Raw genomic sequence first — 26,215 nt, forward strand, 5'->3', positions numbered from 1 at the left:
AAACATAGATTTCCTTTAAATCTTCATAACATTATAGACTATTTCTGCTACCTTGAGAGATACTCTCCTCCATCCTGGTCCCCCTTATTAGGTACCAAACCTCTGTGGATAAAACCTAAGGATAAAAAAAAATAGGCAGAATAGATGTTTATTCAGGGAGAAATAACTTACAACCTAGACAGGCGAACACCAGCAAGTTCCAAGGATGCTCTCCCCTCCCTTTCTTGCCAGCAACAGAGCCTTCCAGGGCTCCTCCTCAGACCTAGTTCTCCCAGTTACTTCCCCTCATGGCACCACCCCCCATGGGCGTGGTCAGGCCACCGAAGCAGACAAAGTGAATATCTCACTAGTTATTCCAATTGATGGTTTCATATCAGAATGTTTGAACTAGCAACCTCCTAAGAGAAAACACACAATATTTGTCTCTTTGGGTCTGGGTTCACTCACTGAGGACGAATGTTTTCCTAACACCATCAAGCCAGGCTTAAGAAGCTTTTCCTAGGGCTTCCTGACTGTAAGGGCCAGAACCATCTCCAAACTCCCCTCTGTGTTCTGTTTTTGAGTTCATGAAGGTAGGTGTACTCTAAAATTCCTATTAACATTGCTTTGAACGTGTGCTAAGCATGGTGGGCTCTCGACACTGGAGTCAGACATGGACATGCACAGATCCCAGGCACGTTAGACAGCGGTTGAGCCTCATTGTTCGCTCACACCATGTCACAAGGCCACGGCAACTGTGTTGCTGAGGAAGAAACAGAGTTCAGCTCACACTGAAACAAGGACCTGTCCTAAAGAGACGCCCTTGTGGCTCAGTGGGGAGACTAAACCGAGTTTCAAATATTTAGTGTGTGGTTTGGGAGGCTTCAGGTGGCTAAAGTAGAAAGCAGGGAGAGCAGGGAAGGCAGGGAGGGTCCTGAGGATCAACATGCAGGAGGATTTCGATTACGATGCATATACTTATGAAGCTCCTAAGCGGGCTCGCTGGTACACCCGCCTGCTGCCAGCGTGCCTGAGGCGTGGATGCCTGTCTAATAAAAGGCAGGCATTTCCCCTCTACTTAATCGGGTACGACCCTGTGGGGCAACTGCAAAGGGCGGCCAGCGTGGGTGATGTGGCTTCAGTGGAGAGATTCATCAACTTCCATGGATGCCATGTGAATGAATATGACAGGAGGGACAGGTAATGGGGCCTGAGGAGGGGTGAGGGGCAGGTGGGGCAGGAACTGTTGTGGACACTCAGTGCCAACCAGGGAGAAACACACCTTTCAGGGTTGCAGTCTAAGGGAGTGCAGAGGTCATGCTTAAGGCTCTTCTTTCATGGAGCTGTGGAAAATTTTGTGCCTGTTTTCAGCTCCTAGGCATCAGGGAGCAGCAACCTTGGAGTGGCAGCTCATTGGCCTTCTTTAACAAAAGCAAAACAAAGAATTTCAGTTAGTTTACAACTTTTCAATTGTCTCTCAGGGCACATTATTGGGTGCTTTAAAGTGATTTAGCTAATAAAACTATAGACATATTTTTTTTGTGTATATACTTACAATTTTTGAGATTCATGTATGTGAGTGTTTTGCCTGCATGTATTTTGAATGTACCACAAGCATCAGAAGAGGATGTTGGATCTTCCAGAACTGGAGCTATGGATAGTTGTGATCTGCCACGTGGGTACAGGAAATCAAACCCTGGTCTCTTACAAGAATAACTAGAGCTACTAAATGCCAAGCCATCTTCCCAGCCCCTAATGTATGTGTTTTTAGGGTTAGAGTTAAGGTTAGACCCAGGAATAGACCTCAGTGTTAGGGTTAGCATTGGGGTTAGGTTAGGTTTAGACCCAGGAGGGTTAGACTCAGGGTTCGATACCAGTGTTAGGGTTAGGATTTGGTTTAAGGTTAGCATTAGGGTTAGACCCAGGGTTCAGCTTAGGGTTAGACCTCAGGGTTAGACATAGCCCGGCTGTTATATCCAAAGCATGAAATATGTTTTCATATACTATGTCAATGTTAAGGCACAAAAGAATGTCTCAAAGAAACCTTATATTTCTATAGGGAATTTCTATAATGAAAATATCTATTAGGAAATTTTCCACTGGAACTAAGACTTTGCCCCTGTCCTCCTTGAATACATGCTGTGTATGCATTGCAACATATGTGAAGGCTAGCGATTGACATTCTTTTCTTCAGTTGCTTTGCATCTCCTTTACAAAGTCATATATGTGTGCACATGTGCCACACACATGTGCAGGTATGTGTGAAGGTCAAAAGAGAATTAGAATTGACAGTTGTGTTCTGCCACATTGTGTGTTCTGGGGGTTGATCTCAGGTTATTTGCTCTTCGGGCAGCTTCCTCCACATGTAGAACCGTCATGTGTTCCCTAACCTCAGGTTTTGAGACAGATTCTCACAAAGGAATTCTCACTGTGTTTGATTTTTTGTTTTGGGGTGCACTTATATCATCTAGACTTGCAGGCAAGCAAGCTTTGGGGATCCTCCTGTATCCACCTCCCCAGCAGAACTCTTTGAAGGTGCTGGGTACTCTGAACTCAGGTTCCCAGCATTCAGGCCAAGTCTATAAGCAACTGAGCTTTACCTATGACCCCAGCCCCTTTCTTCTCATTCATTTCTGATTTCACACTAGGTTATAAAGAGAAAACAATGACACCCAACAGTACATTTTCCATAACTCACAAGCTTCTTGGTCATTTCTGTAGTTCGGGAGGATTACTTATTCTTCTAATTTATTATTCCTGAAATAATAAAACAGTAAATTTTTTTCAATATATTCTTTGCTTAACAAATACATTCTTTGACATCATTGAATTTTCCAACTATGCTTATCCATTCTATCACTCCTTTCATTCCCCACATGTGACTGAGCTGTCTACTGTACAGCAGAACATATTCTACTATTACTCCAGATCCTCACATTCTGAAAACCTTTCTGTTTGTCTCTCCAGTCAACATTCCTTGCATTCTATAAATTTAATGTTGAATAAAAGGAACCATGCTCATTGAATCCATGGTATTTTTTTCCCTCAAATCTCTTTGAAAATCAAGAGAGTTAAGATGCCATGGGTTATTGACATATACAGAGATTTGTTCAATTATGCTAAGAGGTCATGGACACATTGAGAAGTATAAGACTAAGCAATATGGTCTGCTTTGCTACCATTTGGGGTCTGTATTACAATGGACACTCTGTTGTCTGTGAACTAGGCTGTGCCCCTGTGGGCAGCAAATATAAAGACATTACTTCTTGGATTGAGAAATGAAAAAAATTCAAATTATTGATGAGTGAGGATTTAGATTTTTGTTGGTTGTTATTGCTATTCTACATCTGCTTACCTTTCATCAACTTAAGGGCTAAACTTTACATAGATACAAGTGACCTAAAGAATTGCCATTGGTTTCTGAATTGGGTCATTTTTCATTTGATGAAAGGCACAATGGAATAATGTTAACCTTTTATTTTTTATATGAGTAAAGTTGAAAAATGTTGAAAATTGTAGTCATAAAATATCATGAATTATAAAATGGCAGAGATGTCAGTGATGCTAAAATGTGAAGTAAAGTGTAAGGTAGGCCGGATGCACTGGCTTGTAATCCTACATACTGGGAGGATTACCAAATTCAAGGCCAGCTTAGAGAGTATAGTTTTAAAATATTGTATACTGATTTTACTAAAACAATTTTGCATCCAAACAGTAGGTAGAATTAGTGTGCTTGTTATCAACAGGAAGACAAATGATTGTTGTAGCCACCAAGCACCGAGCTCTCACGGGATGGAAACATGTGTATAGGCTCTTGAAGATGCAAATTGAGGCATCACAGTAGCAGTGTGCAAGATAGCTAGTGTGGAATCCCCATTCTATGGATGGAGAAATTGATTATGGAGCTCACAGGAAGCCTGGGTAGTAACTATTAACAGCGATTAGAATAGGTTTCAAACGAAGCTGAGTTCAATCTATCTGGTGGTCTTCTGTTCTCTAGACAGGCTGTTCTGAGGAAGGAAGAAGCTTGTGACAGAGCACCTGCCTTGAATTGTGCAGCCATGCACTATATCCCCAGCAGAGCAAATGAACCCTTGAGTGTAGAAATATGCGAATATGAAAATTAAAGTTACTTCTCTTACATCAGAAGCAAAAGAACTTTGCTATCTAGAATTATAGTTAAATGTGCCTTTGCACAGTAATCCATAATTTCCTAAATTGTTCTCTTAATTTGCAGAACGTCCCTACATTATGCCTGTGCCCACAATCACCCAGATGTCGTAAGATTGTTGTTATCCTACAGAGCCAATATTAATATCCCTGATGATGAAGGCTGTACCCCCTTGATTAAGGTAGGTATCTGTCAACAGTTTGGGTATGAAATGGATTAGATCTGGTCCTTGTTTGGTTTTTGTGGCTGTGGTCAAATATCGACCAAAACCGACTCAGGAAATAGAATGATTATTAGCCCTATAATTCCACATAACAGTCCATCATGAAAGGAAACCAAGGCAGGGGCTCAAATCAGGAACCAGAGGCAAGAACTCAAGCAGAGACCATGGTGCTGCTTTTCCATGGATTTTCTATGCTACTCTGGACCACTTGCCTGCCGAGTCATGCCAGCACCTCCAGGAAGCTGTACCCTCCCATGTCAACTCAAATAAGAGAAGGCTCCACAGACCTCCCCAGAGTCCAGTTTGATAGAGCCAATTATTCACGTGAGAATCCAATTTTCCAGGTGTCTTCAGTCTGAGTCAAGTTATCAAAACAAGTGAACAACCTAATCCACTACAACAACAACCAACCACTGCTGGTGAAATTATTTAATGTCTAGGTGTGGTGGCATAACACTGAACTTCTACCATTTTCAAAGTTTGATGGTGATATTATGAATTTAGGCAAGCTTGGGTTTCTTAAGAAGACCCAGTCTCAAAAAGAGTAGGACAGTATGTATAACCTAAACATTTTGTCTGATCTAAGGTGAACTACTCAATGCAATTGTAAGAATGTTGATCCTGACTTTCTTGAATTGAACATGTTTTTTTTTTTTATACTATACCCACAGGCTACCCAGAGAGACAATGTGGAGTGTGTTTCTATATTACTGACACAGGGAGCTGATCCACATGTGAATGATCTCAGTGGGAATACAGCCCTGCACCATGCTGTTTGCAGGGGTAACACAACAATTGTCAGCAAACTTCTTGAATACAATGTAGATATTGAAGGCAAAACAGAGGTAAAGATCAGTCAACTTCATTCCCATTGTATTTCCAGCGATAACAATCAGATCCACTTTCCACATTCCAAATCTCAAGTGGTCTCACTAAATCTGTCAGTGTAAAACATTTTCTCCACGTAATACTATTCATAGTTTTGTAGGTAGTTTAAAGTATCACATCACTGCATATTTTGTTTCAGAATTGGGTTTCATTTTAAAATTAAGCAAATGACGGATTCATGCCCATAGTACACTTCACCTACACAGAAACAAAAAAATGAATTAATTGTAAGAAAATGTCTGTAGAAGGAACAGACATCTGTTGTAAATAAGATAGTGATGTGATTTGTCTCTCAGAGGTGAGGCTAGAGTGGAAAACGAGAAAGGTCACAGGCACTCAGGCAAATTTGCAAATTTGATCATTGAGGAGGATAGTTTTTATTTAACTGTTCCAAACTTTCTAGGTACATAGTGAAAGGTCCAAAATGTGACACCATCTTAAACAAGGAACAACTCCATTGTAATAAATGGCATAAGCTTGAGTCCATGAAGGCCCCTGAGTCAAGTTTATCCAATACTCAAAGCAGTTCTCAACCTGTCCTTAATAAGGCTGGGATACCCAGAGATGCAGTATCTGGCTCCTATTGAACACAATGGAGGAAACTGTTGCTAGCTTTGTCCCATCAACATGTGCCCAATATACCTGTTCCCTGCCTGACTGCCCAATTAAAACAAAGATGCTTAGAATTCCCCAAGTCTCTTTAGGAAGGCCTGTGTGCCTTATCCGGATCCTCATCACTATTTTAGATGACCGATTGACCCCTGCACACTGTCCATTTCTGCAGAATAAAGGTTCTTTGTGTGCACATACTATTTGAGTCTGGGGGCTTTCTCCAACAGATCCTTGGACCACTACAGTAGGAAATGTTAAGTTTGGGAGATAATAATTCTTGGTATAGGGAAGAAAGTTTTGAAAAACAGATTGAGAAACTCTCCAGAGATGCCACTTGAGCTCTCTCATTCAACAGAGGCACAGCACACCTACACTCCATGTTTTAGGCTTGGGGCAATGGAGGCCCATCTCTATGGAGCTAAGAAGCTTGGAACCAGGGATTGTTTGTGGAGAGCTCTGGAGAGGATTGGTATTCATAGGTGATGTTTAACAGGGGAAAGGTGTGTCAAAGGGAAGGGGGAGGCTATGTGTGTGTGAAACTGTAGCAAGGACAGAAGGAAAGCCTATCCTGTTGCTGACAAAACCTGTGATAATTTTTCTTTTGAGAAAGAAATTTGAGAATTATAAAATAATTCTTTTTTCTTTGCAGTATGGCTTGACACCATACAAGCTTGCATTATATGAAAACCAACACGAGATGGCAGAATTTTTAATTCAGAACGGTGCTAATATACATTCGGAGGTTAAGTCAAAGAGGTACTGTTTCTTCTTTGTTACAATCTTAGTGCTGTTTCTGAGCGTGACATTTGCTTAAGAAGGGCTACTAACATGATAGGAGGAAGACTGGTTCAACTCAGAAGCACATATTGAGAGAGCCCAGCACACAGGGAGTGTGAGCAGGAAAAGGGATTGTTCCAACCAAAACAAAAGAACAGTGTGTACCAGGGCTGAGCTTCCCATTTAAAAACAACAGTTTGCCATTCGCAAACTGATTTTATTGCTGATTTTCCATTTAAAGCAAATTTGCATTAATCATGTTTACTATGAAAAGTGTTAAGTTTATTTTTGATAGTGAAATTTATAATAATTTTAGTGAAGTCTATTTTTCATTCTGTTTTTTATATGTTTCTGTAATATACTATGGTCAACAGATAGAGTTTTTGCTGACTTCCTTCACTGAGGGACTATAATGTGTACATACATGCCAAATTAATCTTTTCATTCCCAAGTTGATTTTGATCATGGCGTTTCATCACAGTAGTAACAGTTCTAAGTAGGACATTTGGTGTTCACGATGAGTTCAGCATTAAAATGGAAAGTATTTTTTTCTTTTTGCCCATTATGTCACTTTATAGTCAGATGATCTAAAAACTAAAACCTTTTTTTTTTTTTACAAGAAATAATTGTGTGTGTGTGTGTTTCTGTGTGTGTACACTTTAATTTTATTAAAAATAACTTTTGTAAATTCCATATATTCTGATCATAGTTTTACCATCGCTAATCTGCATGGACTTGCTTTCCTGTCAGAGGACATGTATACTCTGATATTCCTATCCACGTCTCATGACAACAGTGTGTGATGATATATATTGTCTTCCAACGTTTTAAAGCAAAGCTTCTACTTTTGTTTGGCACTTGTACACTTCTCCAGACTAGCACGTTGGGGAGCCTCTTTGGAATTTTCCTATCTCAACCTCCCATTCACTATAAAAGTAATGGGGTTATAGACACATTGCAGTGTCTGGCTGTTTCTTGAGTTCCAGGTACTCAAATTCTAGACTAGTGTGACAAGTAAGTGTACCTGCTGAGACATCTCTTGGGCCCTAGAACCCACAAGTTTAGAAGTAGACTTTGAAGCTAAATTAATGTAGTTATTATGAGCATATTGCTATTAATCATGGAGCTGAGGCTACTAAGTACAGAACACTTTCAATTAGACCTCTGATCCTCTTAGTTGGCCTAACTGTATTTCTCACTAATGAAGGCCATTTAAGGTATTTATGTCTCATTTAGTACAAGATAAACAGAAATTGTACAACTATCACCTTTAAAGCATGCAAGGGAAATGTTTGTGTCTTTGACATTGTATAGCATAGACTTCATGATTGGGGACCTGGGGATACTTAACACATAAACCAAAGAATTCAGAGTTCAATTCCTCAGAACTCAGAAAGGGCCTGCTATGCTAGTGTGCATCTTTAATCCTAAGGAGCCACCAGACTGCCTGGAAACTTAGACCTTAGGTAGCATGCTTATACAGTTGTTAACAACAAGAGAATCTGCCTCACAACCAAGGAGAAAAGGACTGGCAGTCAAGGATGCAGATACACATGTGAACAGGAACACACATTAAATATGGAGATTAAAAAGTAACATTAGATGGGAGGGGAGGGTAGTCAGGATGCATGTGGGGGGGAGAAGAGGGTAAGAGGAAGGGAGGGAGGCAGAGAGGGAGGGAGAGGGAACTGGGATCGACACATAAAATAGTAATAATAATACAATTATGGAACATGTATGCTATGTATATTATATTTAATAACAATTTAATTTATAGAGTATGGGCCATAGCCTGGTAGCATAACAGATGCTTAGCAAAAGAAAAAGTAACATTAGATCATTGATTTTAATAAGACTGGGGATCATTATTTGTGAAAAGACAGTGAAGATAATGGTCAAAGTTGAAGGATCCCTACAATTCCCTGGAGATTGTCAACAGGGGTGGTCTCAGCATGACACACAAAACTAACTGAACAATGAAACAACTAGGTTAAGGTTTCAGCATTCACCATAAATGAACTATTGAAGCCATCTTGAAAGTACCACAAATGTCATGGCTTTCAAGAATGCATGCAGAGGGACACATACAAGCAAAAAAAAAAAACTTCATGACATACTGAACATCCCTTATGTAGAGAGTATAGCAATCAATGAAATGCCTCCAAAGAATCATGCCAGATATATGGCTGTGGAGCCTTATGGTCACGTCAGCACATGAGTGGAACAAGAGCACCAACTCCCTGAGCACAAAAATAAAGAGGCTCTGGAGCCATCAAAACAAAACCTGTGTTTAAAAACCACTGCTCTCTAGGGTGTGGCGGGAAAGGACTGTTTTAATCAAAAGGTAAATTATGTCTGATTCTTCTCTATGAGAAAAGATGAGAAAGGACAGCAGTCCATAATACTAATCAACTACTGAAGATTGAATTCAGAGATATTTGACTATGCCTCTTTGGCCAACCTTTAATCCTAGAATTTGGGAGGCAGGAGGCCAAGAGACCTCTGTGATTTCAAGGCCAACATGTTCCAATGATGGGTCTAAAGCCACGTGGGCTACATAGGGAGATCCTGTTTTAAACAATATTTCTAAATATCTAATTTAAAATATATTAGGAACTCCAAAAAAAGAATTTAGAAATCATGCTGTTTTATATGCATATTAAAATAATTACTTTAAATGTCACAGTATAGGAACATCTACAGAAGACCTAGAACAGAGAGAAAAAGAGCATGAAAGACTCAACAATGGTAAGAATTTTATAGTGCATTGTTCTAACTGGTTTTACCTTCCCTAAAGAAAATATGAAAGACTAAAGATTTTAGCTCCTCAAAAGGAGTTAAGGATATCAGCTATAAACACAGTTATGGTGTACTAATATTCTGGAAAGTGAAAACTGATTCAGAAATGAATTCAAAGCACATTTAACTGTGACAATATATTGTCAAAACATTGCTTATTTTAACTTCATGCACATATCTCAACTGTCTTTGAATAAATGAGAAAAATTAAAGCAGCACATATCCACCATAGTCGCATTGTTAGAAATATGGTTTTCCTTTAGTTTTATGACAAATGACTTGTATTTTGTACTGCATGTATTTTTTCACAGTTCAGTGACTCTCAAAGGTATTTATGTCTCAAACAAAACTACCGTACCCAATCACTTCCATTTCTGAATTTCTTCCTAACAATGTAAATAAAATCATGTGTCTTTTTCAATTGCTCAGTGATTTCTAAATTAGAGAGATTTGGCACACTCTATAACTGTTTCCATTGGTAATTTCCCATTTTAAAAGGGTGGAATTATTTTTCACATAGTCTTTCATAGCTAATGACATTGGAAACCATACTAGGGAGTGAATCCAAATGACCTCTGTCCCTCAAGTGGTGAGGTGAAGAGAGTTGCTACTGTTGCAATGCAAGCACCTTTTCTTCTACTACATTATTATTAATTTTGTTGGTCTTGGCATTTGTGGTGGTGAGGACTGCCCGAGGCATCCTGCATGTTCAGCATAGCCTTCCCTACTGAGCCATGAATCTAGCCTACAAGTAGGTGGTGCATATGTCCTTCCTGAGTCATGGGGAGTGCTAAGAAGGCACACTAAATTTCTCTTATTTTAAACAGGACCTAAAGTGATTGTTCCATTTCTAAGCACACAGTGCATGTGTGCAGTGAAGGATGGAGTGAGTTCATAGCTTATGTATGTAAACATGTACAATAATTCCATGTCAGAAGCTGACACATGGAACTTGCTTCTCCAGTGTCCTGGCTGCTTCTCTGCTGCTTTTGCACCTGAGGTAGTGCTGGGGGGGCATTACTACCAAGGGGATCTTTCCAATTTTTCTACTCATGAATGATGAGAGATGGTTTCATGAGAATCCTTTAATATACACCTAAGGCTGGGAAGACAGCTGGATCTAAAGATCTTCTTCCCTCAATGGGGACAAGGAAAGCAAACTTGGTGTCCTAATTTGAGCTGTTTAGTAAAGTTCTCTGTCCCTCTTCTTTGTCATGCTGCTTGGTTTCATACAAAGGACAGTAGCTGGACCTTTAGACCCAGTGGTAGGATTTTGCCTCATATACTGAGCAACTTCTCCTAAAAATATGAACAATGTCCTCTGTTTTCAAGAACAACAAAAACTGGTATAAACTCATGGATGCATTTCCATTTGGGCTCTGCTGTTTCCTTGGCTTGGTTTTGAGATACAGTCTCACTGTTACATAGTTCTACCTAGTTTGAAAATCATAGGGATCCAGATTAAAATTGTGTGCTGCCACATACAATCTAGAATTTTTTTTCAAATATCATTATCAACAAATCAAAGGAAAAACACATGAAGCTGTTTACTGACACAATCAGTTGGGGACACTTATTCTAGGAATGATGCCGTTCTCCATCGGTCTGACAGAATTCATTTAAAATAATCACAATAGTGTATGAGTGTTTATTTTTAGGAATTATGCTTGGTAAATTTATGTCTTCCTTTAATATGAAATATATAAAACATGGATGAATTCTGCATGAAGAAATTCCCTACAAGTGAATATTTACTCTAGAATAGTCTGTAAATTGGTCTCAAAGATGGAACAAAATATCTCTTTACACATTTTTATATGGTATATCTTTATAGAATTGTAATAAAATGCATTTTGCTTATGTTTTTATAAGGACATCGCAGTACTGACCCAACTGCTTTTGGCAGGTAAGGTTTGACAATATGTTAAATCTATGGAAATTCAAAGAGCACAAACTAATTCTTAAGTGGACTCTCAGATAGCCACTCTTTTATTTATTTAATATTTGCTTAGTCTTACAGTATTATCTGCATATATTTTAAACTGAAAAGTTGTTCTGTTTAGTTCATATGGACATGACGTTTCTACTCAGCCATCATTTCCACAGTGTCAACTCTGTTTTAGAAAATGAGCTTCTTGATGTTACCCACACATTGATGTCCATCTGACATTCCTCAGCTTTCCAAAACCTTGTGAAATCACCTTGTGAGATAGACCTTCATTGCATCTATGCTTCTGAGAGCCTACAGAATTAGGGATCATTCTGAGTCGTCAGACAGTATTACAAAAACCAACAACCTACTGTCCTCCTTTGACACCTTCTCCGCATGCAGAGCTTTGTGTCAGCCGTAGCAACTTTCACAGTTCTGTGCTCATTTTGATTGATCACTTCCATAATAGAGGACAACTCTGCAATCTTGTGTGTGACTATGCATCAATAACACATTTGATACACATTAGTAAATAGCTTATTTGCTCCAAATTCAAAGATGCAAAAATAATCACAGCTAATATCCAAAGTGCAGATTCAAAATTCCCATATGCTACAAATATTCAAAAGCATACCTTAAAGAAATCACATTTGTTCAACTTAGAATTCTGCACTGAGTTTTACTGTTGCTTACTCATGCTTTCACCTTGTTAAGTTCATAGAAATCATTGTTTGGAATAGAATCAGGCAGATTGTGGCTTCAAGATTCACTCATGAATGGGCTGCTAAGGAATAGCTTTGAAGTACCCAAACCTATGGTATCTTAAAGGATGCTACTAAAGCAGGATTCTGTTCTCTGGTCCACAAAGGACGTTCTTTGGAGATAACATCACATTCAGTGAGAAACCCACCAAGTATCATGACAGAGATGCTGTGGTGCTCTAGGAAAACCTCACAACTGGAACCTGGGTACTAGTTTCATTGAACCTTTAATATAGACCTTCATCTTTTGCAACCGTACAAAAATGGCTGGGGAGGAACTATAGTCTTCTGTATTGTGTGTGTGTGTGTGTGTGTGTGTGTGTTTATGTGTGTGTGTGCGTGCGTGTGTGTGTTATCCTCGTTCTCTCTGTGTGCTTCTGTGTATGTTTTTGTTGGGCTAATATTTGTTGACTAAATTCCCCTTCTTCCATAAGAAATAATGTTGTAAGGAAAATGTCACCAAACATAATCAACTGACTGAAGGACAAACTGAAAAGTACCTGGAAATCACTAATGTAATGTGTTAGGAAAGAAAAAATTAATTCAGGCATTATGTAAATGGTTTATATGATTCTTAAAATATTGCTTTTTATAATTTATCACAGTGCAGTAACACCACCTACACTGCTAAAATCAATACTCAAGAAGTCTGTCCACCCCTCTACAGGTAAGATTAATAGTTAATACCTCTCAGGTACTTCCATATTGTGAAAAAAGCTTTTGCCTTTCAATGAAAGGAAATAAAATCAGATATACTTGTTCTGTCCCTTTTAATTTGCCACCTATCACTTTCAGAATTATTTAACATGTTTTCTGAGAAATTTCCCATCTCAAAATATAACAACAGAAACATGTTTCTTTCCTAAAACAAACCACTGATGCGTGTAGTATCTTTGTATAAATAAAAATATTTATAACCTAGTCCACAGTATCTGCCCCCTTTAATTACCTAACCACAAGTTGGTTTGTTACAAATTGAATTTTTCTTTCATTTTTATAATAAGCACAGTGTATGTATACCACATGTTATTATATGCATCAGTGTCAAGTAAGGTGATCATGATTATAAAGAAATCACTGTATTCCACTACTTTCATTAAGTTTGGAAGACTAAATGTAACTGAGTTTACTTTTTCCTCTATATAATTTCTCAATTTAGATACATTAGATAATTCACAAATGGCTTATATTTTTTCTTTAAATTATGTGCCATGTAATGTGAATATATAATGATATAAGACATAATATACTTGTTAAATACCTTCATTAAGAAATGAGTGGGTTATGAGTTCTAAATGCAGTGCTGAGGATTAAACACTGCCATTATAATTCTTCTAGGCAAGCACTGTCCCTATTGACTAGCTGGCAGAGTTTTTCTCTAATTAGTGAGTGTGGGCTATGGTGACACTAGGTTCATATGCTGCAAGACATACTTTCTAGAAAAATGTGCATAATAGGAGGAAAGGTGAGAAAAAAACATCATTCTGTAATGGAAGGCAGTGTCTGGTCCATGGAGTGAAGGGAAGATTCTAAGAGTGGGGGGGAACACTACAGAGTAAGAGCTATCAGCAACTGTCACCACAGCATCTTTCACACCTACGCTGTCTTTGGAGAGCATACCAGCAAGGGAATAGTGTCGAAGAATCTGAATGACGTACTTGTTAAGTGACGAGGTGAAAAAGAATCAGTATTAATGTAATGTGAGTCATTTTCTATCAGAGCATTGAGTTTTTTCTTTGTGATGAAGAGGATTGATGGAGGTCTCCTATATGCAAAATCACATTCTCAGACCATTCTTTTTGGTGGGGAAAATGTTCTACCCCAGTATGGGCAATGCCAAGGTGTTTACACTGAAGTTTCACAAGCTGAAAATGAAATAAGAATTGCTTTTATTCCTTTTTAGAGGCCATGCTGCTAGTATTTAGTGAAAGTTTGGCTCATTTGTGTGGTATATTTCTGGAAACAAAAATGTTACCTTTGAAGTATTATTTCCTTGGGATTGCTTCTCTGTCCCCACATCCCTTCCATGTTTCTCTCCCTGGAGAATCAGGTCAGGGCCCATAACTACTGTAGGATATTTCCAGTAGCCCTTACCATGGGAGGCGATAGCAGCTGATACTGAACTTCTTTTCACTGCAAATGAGCAAGGAAGCATACCTACACCTGGGGTGCTTTAGCATCTTCCACAGAAGCAGTCCAGGAGAGTATACATACTGATCTCTCTGGAGCTTTGCCACACCAGAAGCTGGAAATTCTTTGCTAAGGTCTTTGTCCTTGGCCTGCTTGTGTTACCTATGTGTTGCTATACTACAAAAGGCAGTCACCATAGACTGAGTTAGCTTTCTGTGTTTGTAATTTTCATCCTCAATGGAACAAGGTCACCTCAATTCTTGGAGAAGCTCTTTGTACTTCTCTACAAGATGAGTACTCTCTCTTGCATTTTTCCCAGAACCACTAGTCCTGAGACAAAACCAGTAACAGGAATGATGTGCTTCACTTTAACACTTTCGTCTGTGATAGTAATTCTGTTCAAGATGCCTGTTTCTCTGTCATACAGTGCTCAAGAATATAGGTGTTTTGCACACCAGTTTATTGTAAGTTGTAAATATTAATAAATTTCTCTCTGTATTTGAAACACACAACAAACTGAAAATTAAGAATTATCCATGTATTTATTGTCTGTAAATAAATACTCACTTTAAAGGCTGTCCAGAATTTCTGCCAGTGTATATGTAGTTACAAGATATTAGCCTAGGCATTGAAATGCTCATATTTACTAAAAAGGCTTATTATTGCGGTTAAATAAGGATCAGGATAAACAAATATGCCGAATACATGTTTATTCAGGGAGAAATAACTTACAACCTAGACAGATGAACACCAGCAAGTTCCACCAGATGCTCTCAGCTCCGCCTCCTGCCAGCAAGAGAGCATTCCCTGGCTCCTCCTCAGACCTCTTTCCATAGGTCACTTCCGCCCCTGGCTCCACCCCCCAATGGGCGTGGTCAGTGCCACAGAAGGAGACAATGTGAATATCCCATAATGTATAACACATTTTGCTTTCTATTTTGTAGCTAGTGGAAGAATGAAACACAAGAGCTCACTCTGGTAAGAGTGTTTAAATTTTAAAATATAGTGAGTTATGTACAGAATATAAAGTTCAGAAACTGGCACCATGATTTCCTCTGTGTAATACAACTCCAACTTCTTTATGTATCTGTTAATCATGGCTGAATAATTATTTGTAGAGCACACAATATTGAACTGACTGATTATATTTCTGAGACAGTGTGAAATGCTGTTAATAATCCATAGCTAAGGAGATGATTCAGTGGATAAAGTGCTTGCTGTTCATATGTGAGAATGGCAGGTTGTGTCCAGAATCCACATGAGGCCTGATGATCCCCTGTGCATCTATAATCCTGGGGAGCTAATGGTGAGATTGGAGGTGGAGACGGTGAACCCCCTGAAGTTTGTTGGAGAGCATTCATGAATCTGAAATCCAGCCACAAAAACCTAAGGTTGAAGGCTAGGGTCAACCCTCAAATCTGTACTGCAGTCACCACACCTGCACATGGCATGTATGTACCTGAAATGACATATATACATATATTGTATAACTTGCCATGTACATATATACAAAAGCATTATTTAATCCTATTCACTTATATGCTTGGGGCAAATTTTCTCCTGGGAAGAATGTGGGTTTTGGCAATGTTGAAGACTCTTCCAAGCTTTGTGAAGATCACCTCAGATTGGGCTTATAGACATGCTTTTGTACAGCAGGTTATTAGCGCCCCCACCATGAGTTCCACCCCTCTGGAGAAAGCCAACGTAGGAGGAAGGTAGGAAGAGAAAGTGGTTAGTCCACTGCTTACCTACCAGAAGTCCTGAAGTTTGGAGCTCTTAGCTTTAGTTAGATGAAATGGAGCCGAGGAAACAATGATGCTCTACAGTGCCCTATCAGACTCAGCATTATAAAGAAATGCTTCATGGAAAAAGAACTACCAGACAGTGGTTTTAGCATTTCATTATGAATAAAATATTAAAACTATCTTGAAGGTACCACAAATGCCAGAGCTTCTGAGTATTCAGGCAGAGTGATTCGTAGAAGCAAAATAGAAAAACTTTCATGACATACTAAACATCCCTCTTAAAATACAGTATTGCACTCACTGAAATGCATCTGAAGATTCATGCCAGAGATATGGCTGTGGGACTCTCGGGACATGAATAGAATGGGAGAACTAACTCCATAAGCACAAAAATAGAAAACTACTAGATCCATCAGAACAAAACATAAGTACAACAACTGTTCGTGTGTGTGTGTGTGTGTTGTTTTAATCATGTCTGTTCATCTAAATTATGTCTGTATCTTCTCCATGAGAAAAGTTGGATAAGCAGCAGTCCTTAATCCTAATCAACAACTGAAGAATGAATTCAGAGGTATTTGACTAGGTTTGTTTGCCCATGCCTATAATCCCAGAACTTGGGAGGCAGGTGGTCAAGAGACAACCTCTGTGATTTCAAAGACAATATGTTCCATGGAGTGGATATAAAGCCAGGTGGGCCACATAGTGAGATCCTATGTTTAAACAATATTTGTAAATATCTAATTTAACATATGTTAGGCACTCAAAAATAAATTGTTTAGAAAAGATGCTGCTTTATATGAATATTAAAATAATCACTTTCAAATATATGTCACAGTGTAAGGTTATCTTCAAAAAGGCAAAAACAGAGGAATAAGAAGCATGTAAGATTCAACAATGGTAAGAAATTTATACTGAAATACTCTATCTGGTCCTGCCTTCCCTAAAGAAAACAGAGAAGTTAAACATTTTAGCTTCCCAAAATGAGTTAAGGAAACCAAGTATAAATGCAGTTATGTTGCTTTCTAATCCTCTAGAAAGTAACAATTAATTCAAAAATTATTCCTAAGTACATTTACTTGTGAACATATATTGTCAAACATGACATATTTGATGTTAATGCTGATATCTGAATTGCCTTTGAATAAATGAGAAACCTTCTTAATGCAGCACATAGCTGCCATAGTCACATTGTAGCAAATTGCATTGTGAGAAATATGGATTTTTCTTGAGGTTAGAGATAAAAGTCTTCTATTTTGTACTGCATGCTGTTACACAGTTGAGTGCCACAAAAGTGTAAGTATATCACAAAGGAAACTACAGGACACAATCACTTCATTTCTTGATTTCTTTAAGGTTTCTAATTTTAAAAATGTGAGCATTCTCCATAACTTTTTTATTTTCTTTTTTATTTTACATATGGATCCCAGTTCACTCTCCCTTCCTCCCTCATTCCCTCCCTCTTTCCCTCTCTCCCTCCCTCTTATGCCCCCAGCCACCCTCCCATCCAACACCACCCATTCTACATTTAGGGTGATGCCTTCCAGGAGGGGTCATCTAAAGCTGTCAAGTCATTTGGAGTAGTTACTAGGCCCTCCCTCCTGCCTCTAGGTTAAAAGAGTATCCCTCTATGGGGAATGTGCTCCCAAAGTCCTTTTATGCACCTGGGAGATACATCCTGGTTGTAGGATCAAAGGTCCCTTAGACTGCCCAGGCTTCTAGTTGAGACCCATGTTCAGGGGGTCTGAGTCTGTCCAATGCTGGATTCCTAGCTATCAATCTGAGGGAAAATTAGCTCCTCTTTTTCAGCTCAGCTGTTTCTATGTGTTTCTGTAGACTGGTCTTGTCTTCCCTCTCTGCATCTGGATCCCAATTCAGCTCAGTGTTCAATTGTGGGTGTCTGCTTCTGTTTCCATCAGTTACTTCATGTGGGCTATATGATGGTGGATAAGTCAGTCGTCAGTCTCATTATCAGGGAAGGGCATTTATGGAAGCCTTTCTACTGTTGCTCAAATTGTTTGTTATGGCCAGAATTAGGTCTCTGGACATTTCTCTAGATTCAGCTTTCTTTCAAACCTATAATGGCTCCCTTGTTTAAGCTCTCTCTCTCTATCTCTCTCTCTCTGTCTCTCTTCTCTCTCTCTCTCTGTGTGTGTGTGTGTGTGTGAGTCTTTCTTTCTTCTGTTGTCTATTAATCCCCTGACTCAATCTTCCTGCTCCCACAAGCTTTCCTCTCTTCCCTTTCTCTTTCTCCTAGCCCCCTCTCCACTCAATGCACCCTCCCACTTCCATTATGCTCAGCAGATCTTGTCCCTTTCCCCTTCTGTGAGGGGAATCCTACCTCAATCCTAGTTTCTCTGGTAGAGCTTTTTGGGTCACTTATATAAACTGTCATATCATCTGCAAATAGTGACATTTTGACATTTTCCTTTCCAATTTGTATTTGTATCTCCTGTATATACATTTGTTGTCTTTTTGCTTTAGCTTAAACTTCAAGTACAATATTGAAGAGATATGAAGAGAGTTGGTAGCCTTGTCTTGTTCCTCATTTTAGAGGAATCGTCTTAAATTTCTCTCCATTCAGTTTGATGTTGGCTGTTGGTTTACTGTATATTGATTTTATTATGTTTAGGTATGTTGCTGTTAACCTTGATATCTCCAAGACCTCATGAAAGTGTGTTGAATTTTGTCAAAAGTTTTTTCAAAATATAGTGGGATGATCATGTGTTTTTTTTCCAGTTTGTTTATATGTTAGATCAGATTGATAGTTTTAGTATGTTGAAACCTCCCTGCAATCCAGGGATAAAGCCAAATTGGACATGGTGGATGATTTCTCTTGGATTCAGTTTGCCAGTATTTTATTGAGTATTTTTACATCAATGTTCATGCAGCATATTGGTTCTTTTTTAATTGTGTCTCTAGATTGGTCTAAAAGGTGATACTAACGACAGGTCTAATCATTTCATATGTTATGTTTTACTAAAGTTGTAATAAAACACATTTTGCTTTCATTTTTAGAAGTATACTATAGCCCTGACACAAAGCCTTTTTCCAGGTAAGCTAAAATAATACATTCATAGTAGGGAAATTAAAAGAGAACAAACTAATTCTTGGGTGGACTCTCAGATAGACAGCCTTTTATATATTTAAGTTTTGCTTTGTCTTACATTCCCCACAGTACTATCTATAGTTTTTAAAATGAAAAGTTGTTCTTTTTAGGTCATATGGACATGACGTTTCTACTCAAGCACCATTTACACAGTGTCAACTCTGTTTTAGAAAATGAGCCTCTTGACATTCCCACACACTGATGTCCATCTGACACTTCACAGCTTTCCAAAACTTTGTGAAATCACCTTGTGAGATAGACCTTCATTGCATCTATGCTTCTGAGAGCCTACAGATTTAGGGATCATTCTGAGTCATCAGACAGCATTACTAAAACCAACAACCTACTTTCCTCCTTTGATACCTTCTCCACATGCAGAGGCTTTGTGTCAGCGCTAGCGACTTTCATAATTCTGTGCTCATTTTGATTGATCACTTCCACACTAGGGAACAACTCTGTAGTCTTGTGTGAGACTATGTATCAATAATACATTTGATACACATTAGTAAATAGTTTATTTACTCCCAGTTCAAAAATCCAAAAATAATCATAGCTAATATCCAAAGTGTGGATTCATAATTTGCAGTAGCTACAAATTTTCAGACACACCTTGATAAAAGAATGTTGCTTTCAACTTGGAATTTTATACAGTTCAAAAGTAAAATCTTAAAATTGTCTCCAAGTTTTATTGTTGTTTACTCATGTTTTTATCTTGTTGAGTTCCTAGAAATGATTGTTTGGAATAGAAGCAGGCAGATTGTAGTTTCGAGATTCACTTGTGAATGGGCTACAAAGAAGAGCTTAAACATATCCAAGACCATGGTATCTTGTACACAGGAATCTATTCTCTGTTCCACTAATCAAGCTCTGAGGAGATAATATCACATACAGTGAGAAACCCACAAAATATCATGACAGATAAGGGGATTTGTGCTCTAAGGGAACAAAAGTAAATGACCAGTGAAATCAAGGCACTAATATTATTGAGCATATGAATATAAACCATCAGTTACTGCAGCCTTAAAAAATGGCTGAGGAGGAACTAGTGTTTTCCTTCCATGTGTGTGTGTGCGTGCGTGCGTGCGTGTGTGTGTGTGTGTGTGTGTGTGTGTGTGTGTGTGTGTTGCATGCTTTGCGTGTGTCTGTCTGAAGGCATGAATACAAGATGAGGGTATTGTCATTTCCTATCAATATCTAACTTATGTACTTGACATAAATTCTCTGACTGAACCTGGAGCTGATCTGGCAGCTCAAAAGCTCAAGTGATCCCCTGTCCTGATCACCCATGTTCAACAGAGACAAATGCATGTGTCTCTGCTGGGCTTTTTATGTGGATGCCGAGGATTCAAAGTCAGGCTGTTGTGTGTGGGGAGCAAGCACTCTACTTGACTAAGCCATCTTCCAAGTCACTGAATGTTTTACTTTTTATTTTTAAATACAACTATGAGTGAGTCTTCACCTAATGTGAACACATTAGGGGGAACGCATGAAAGCAGCAAAAATCTTTAAAACACAGGTCAATATTGAATTACATAAGTGTGAAATGTAATTTACTACACAGGTAACAAAACTTTTTAGAGTTCCTCAAAGAACCAAACCTAACCATTGTTACATGTTTTTATTCTAAAGCCTATATGAAAAACAAAACACTCCTCCTGGATCTATAAAAGAGGACAAGGAGAGTCCCTCTGTTAAGGTAAAATGATCCATTTTGAAATTCACAGTTTATATGGAAACTTGGTCAGAAAAAAAAACCATTTTGTAGGTATGAACGGTCCTTTCTATAAATTCCAAGTGAGCAGTAGGTCCTTGCAGGTAGTAGTGGCCCAATAAGGAATAGACTGGAAACATAGTGAGTAGAAGATTGAGTGCAGTCCTCACATAGGAGATGTTTGGTTTGCAGAAACAAATACATATTAGAGTAACTTTAAAACATGACTGTGGTTATAAACCTGGATACATTTTAATGGGTCCAGTTATTTCAGTGATTCTGGAGTTCACCAGGGTGGATTTCTTTACCTTCCACATAAATTCAGGAAGTTTATCTTCCCTTGGACACTCCCCTTTCTGAATTACACATGACAGCATCACTCCAGTATCTGTCTTGGCTTCTGAATTGACACTAACAGGAAATTTTGGAAATTTGGCCATTTGTAACACATTCACCAAAATTTTCATTATGTAGTGATTACAGACTATTTTCTATTTGAATCCACTAGGACTACATAGAAATACTTTCCTTTAGTTACACAGTATCTTTTCCCCAAATAGCCCAAATGAAGATAAAAATACTGTTCAGTAACACTTTAACATCTGGATATTGTTCTTTATTTTAAATAATATAATAAGTGTATATTATAGTGTCACATTCAAACACTTAAAATATTGGAGTGTGTAATTCGTCATGTGTGTACTCACATGAAAGTGATTACATTGCTGTGATCTCCTTGGAGTTTAGGATAACTGCTTATAATCTAGAGTTCTACAATAATGGTTTGTGTGAATCATTGCTTGGATATTAACGACTTGAATGTGAATCAGTATTCAAATAAGTTTCTACCACACTAATAATTAAATGAGAGTCTGTTTGTAAATGAAAAATAATATGCATTTTGCCTCCCAACCATATAAGAGAGACACTGATGAGAGGAAATAATTCAAATTAATAATCTTCTCGTATGAGTTTCAGAAAATTCAAAAATAGAAGATTCAATTTATTCTGAGCCACAGGGCAAGGCCAAATTTCTCAGCTCATGGTTTTCTCTTAATCTAGTTGGCATGAATATTTTTACTTTTAGATGATACCATAGTAATTTTTAAATTGATAAGCTTAGAAGATATTTCACTTTTAAGTAATAGTTTCTACTCTTCATGTTTCAATCCTCTGTGACTGCTAAGGACTGAAGGAATTTTGAAATTGTGCACATAAAAGTTAATTTCAGAATCAAATCAGGAAAGTCAACCCTTTACATTTCCATTGCAGAAAACACTGAAACAAACTTCACCTCTTGACAAGATGGACAGAATAAAGGAGAAGGGCCAGCCCACTTGGAAATCTGAAGTGAACATGGGTACTAAACGAGAAACAATACCTGAGAGGCCTGAAAAGAAAACATCCCTAATGGTAATTCCTTCTCATTTGAAAAGTAATATTTGCTTATGAGGGGAATAATGTCTCTCTGTTCCCATGCCGGCAGCATTGCAAATAGTGTCAGAGAAGAGAAGAGCCTGGAACACGTCCTTCACTTCCTTCGTACCCTCACTCCTGGGAACACTCATGCTAATATTATGGAAATGTTCCCCTGTTTTGGGCATAATTCACTGCATAACACACCTTCCACTCTGGAAATGAGTCAGTCCTTTGTCAGGCTTTGTTCATGTCACTCATTCTGTAATTACATGATGGCTATGTAACTTTCATTGAAGTAGTAATCCACCATGCCCAAGAAACTCCTAAAAGGAAGGATTCTTTTGGAGTGGGGTTATGGTTCCAATGAGATACATACAGTTTCATCACTAGCATGGTTCAGGCAGGCAGGCGTTTTCCTGGAGCAGCAGCCTAGATCTACCACTGATGCACACAAGAAACAAGAGAGCTCGCTGAAAACGGCATCAGGCTCTGAAACAACAAGGCCCACCTCCAGTGACACAACTTCATCAATGAGGCCATAAATCCTAATTCTCCTCCAAATAGTTCCACCAACAAAAACTAAGCACTCAAGCACATAAGCCCATAGGGGCAGTTCTAAGGGGTACGGTTTTTCCTCCCGCTGCTGGTCTTGTCCCACCGCCAGCCCCAATTAACACACAGAGACTCTGTATTTTATATTATGCTGTTGACCAGTTACTTGTTTCTTATAGGCTAGCTCCGTCTTAAATATTAACCCATTTCTATGTATTTCCCCATGGTCTTACCAGCGAGAGGCGGCTGGCGGTTCTATTCTTCCAGACTCTCCATCTAGACTCTCCTTACTGCTTCCTCTTTCCTCCTTGTCTCCTAATCCCTCCTATCTTGCTTTCCTATTGGCCAACAATGCTTTATTCATTAACCAGTATGAGAAACATTTTTACAGAATGACATCTCCCATCAGGCAGTTCTCAATCAAGCCACCACAGGGAAGATCAGGGCATTATAACCAACCTCCATGTCTAACAACAGTCATGGTTAAGGAGTGAGACCTTGGGAGGCATTTCCCAGAATCCTTATTTCATCTCCTCTGTTCACCTCTGCTGTGTGTAACGGCACACTGTATTCATGCATTTCAAAGGTCACTTCATGGCTCTGTTATCTCAGGAACCTAATGAACAATTGTGAAAGGCTGTGCAGATGAGAGAGGTTCCTTTTATTCCAAAACCCCCTCATTTTCACATTCTCTCAATACTGAGAAGTGTAAAATCCTGGTCGTAGAGACAAGAGAGGACACGTTTTGTCTTTTCCTTTTTACATCTTCACATTATAGAAATTGGCAAAGTCAGATAGGAAAAGCAGAAGAAAAGAAGACATAAAAATGAGCAGGTCTCTTTTTAAGACTTCTCAACACTCTGGGACTTTTCATCAAACATAAAGGAAGCAGAGGTTACAGGTTATCAGTGGCTGTTATAAAGTATGACTGAGCAAACAAACATTTGGGGACTGTAAATCAGAACACCAATGTGATATCTTACTTGGACAAACAAAGCCTGTCTGAAAGCCAGACAGTGGAGCTTGAGACTACCTAACCATAGATGTGTGGAGGTCTGTTTAGACAGCCAGGAAGTGAGGCAGTGGGCAGAAACATGAGAGAGCAGGGAGAAACAAGAACTTGTTCTCTTGTCTGCTGAGATGTGAAGGAGGTACGGTGTGGTGGTGGCTTCTTCTCTATCTCTCAGCATTTCCCTCTGAATCTGACTCTAGTTATTATTTAGACGAATCAAGAACTCCATTTATACCCCATCATTAACCGATAAGTTTTAAAATGGATAAAAACAATGAAATTTGTAATGAAAACTAACATCTTAAAATCTCCTTAAAGGTTGAAAAGAAGAAGGCAGAACATTTTCCAAAAATTGCTGATGATCATGATATTGCTGTGCCCCAGCCTACTGCCCACATCGTGCCAACATCTTCTTCCGGCACTGGTGATAGTGTTGAAATTGTGGCACCTAAAAAACAGGACTTGGGCGCAGCTTGTGACACTGCCCGTGTTCTCCAGCTTCCTTTAGGTACTTATACTGGGCTTTCAAGGGGAAGACCACATACTGCCCCTGAAATCACTCCTGGTAATCAAATTAATGACATCATGAACCCTTTTCAAAGGGCTGACCAGTTCTTAAAGCTTGTCTTAGAGTGGAGTACAAGGGTTAGATTCTCCTACTGATGAGGAATCATCTGCTCATGTTCATGTCCCAGGTGATGCTCTGGATGCTATACAGGATGCTGACATAATTTTGGATGCTGAAAATCTAGCTGACTACACCCACTATACAAGTAATACCCACACGAAGTCTGGTACTCTTCTGTTAACAAGCATGTCACTGCTCCTCATAACATCCTTGATGTGGTTTCTGAAATTCTTCTTCTCAATTCTGATGTGGATATTACAATAAACGAAGATTTCCAAGGAGGCCCCAGTAATGAAAAAGCTGAACAAGGTCAGTTGGACCCAACAGTGGTTTAGAATAGATGAAGATATTTGTACTAGAAATCTCATTCACTTTGCCACTCGATGTGTGGCAAATACTCCTTATATAGGAGTATTTAGGCATTACCTAGAAACAGACAATAAAATGCTTTATTTTTCTGGTCATATTGAAATACATCACATGAAAATAACAAGTCAATTTATTTCAAGGAAACTGACCAAGTAAAGTTGGTAGGTCCACCGTTGTGTCCTATTCTGTTATGAGTTGCTAAGCAGAGAAATATGACTGTTAAGATTAGTTTCTTTTTTTCTCTATTCATATACTGTGACTTATGTGGATATCATCAACTTGGAAACAAACCCTTCCAAAGCAGTAACATCCCAAAATAACACAAACAGGACTCTATATTCTCATACTTTTGCTAACACAAGGATATTGATGACACTTCATAATAATCTACTGATGCTGACACTGCTATTGCTGATGCTTACAATGTTATCAATAATATTATCAATGATACTACTCATAACTCTTGCTTTCCTTTTCAGTTGCAGCTGAAGATGATTAGTTCTTTAAAAGAAGTACTTAACTGGACCAACTCAACTCAACTGACACAACTGTCAAGAAGATTTTATTCAATTTATAAATTTAAAGTTAAATATTTATCTAAAAGATGACACAGTATATATTGAATTCTGTACATAAGTTTGTGATATGTTCCTATTAAAGTGTGCTATGTATTATTTTAAGCTGTCTCTTGCTATTGTACAAACTGACAACATGACCTTAACTGGACCAGCTCAACTCAACTGACAAAACTGTCAAGAAGATTTTATTCAATTTATAAATTTAAAGTTAAATATTTATCTAAAAGATGACACAGTATTCTGTACATAAGTTTGTAATGTGTTCCCATTAAAGTGTGCTATGTATAATTTAAACTGTTTCTTGCTATTGTACAAACTGACAACATGACCTCTTAGTGATATGTTGAAGAGGAAGTACTTTAGTATTGCTCTCAGATTAGAACAGATCGAGGCACCAGGAATGTCCAGAGCAAAAGGAGATGTTTCATGCATATAGTCAGCCAAATGGACCTGACTATGATAGAAGCAGGTACAGATCAGAGAGTCAGAGGAAGAGACAGATTGGGGGGGGGAGGAAAATAGAGACAGGAGGAGACAAGAGAGAGGTTTAGAGAGAGAAGCTGCAGGAGGGATGCTTATGAATGAGAGAGTTTAGGGTAGGGGAGGTGGGAAGACAGAGTGTAAAAATTGCAACAGGAACCTGTGATACTGAAGGTTCCCGAAGGCCTTATTAGAGTAACATGCACCACAGGTAGCCATTTTCCCTCCTGCCACTGATAAGCGAACTGACAACTTTGGGAAGACTGGAACAAGTCCACAAGGTTCTGAGGAAAGTTTCCTTTTGTCTACCATCCAAAATCCTACAAAATTCCATGTTTAGCCCAT

At 38.6% G+C, this 26,215-nt stretch overlaps 1 protein-coding gene across 1 annotated transcript; it reads left to right on the plus strand.

Annotated features, from left to right (window-relative positions):
* The first annotated feature begins 925 nt into the window (after positions 1-925).
* Positions 926-25,311, plus strand: LOC127237089 (ankyrin repeat domain-containing protein 26-like). Its single transcript, XM_051205124.1, has 6 exons — positions 926-1,179; positions 4,217-4,331; positions 5,093-5,218; positions 24,134-24,323; positions 24,511-24,588; positions 25,292-25,311. The coding sequence occupies exons 1-6, from the start codon at positions 926-928 to the stop codon at positions 25,309-25,311; spliced, it is 783 nt and encodes a 260-aa protein (XP_051061081.1).
* The last annotated feature ends 904 nt before the right edge of the window (positions 25,312-26,215 follow it).

The sequence above is a fragment of the Phodopus roborovskii genome, unplaced genomic scaffold (genome assembly GCF_943737965.1).
Source record: "Phodopus roborovskii unplaced genomic scaffold, PHOROB, whole genome shotgun sequence".
In the NCBI taxonomy this organism is placed as follows: Eukaryota; Metazoa; Chordata; class Mammalia; order Rodentia; family Cricetidae; genus Phodopus; species Phodopus roborovskii.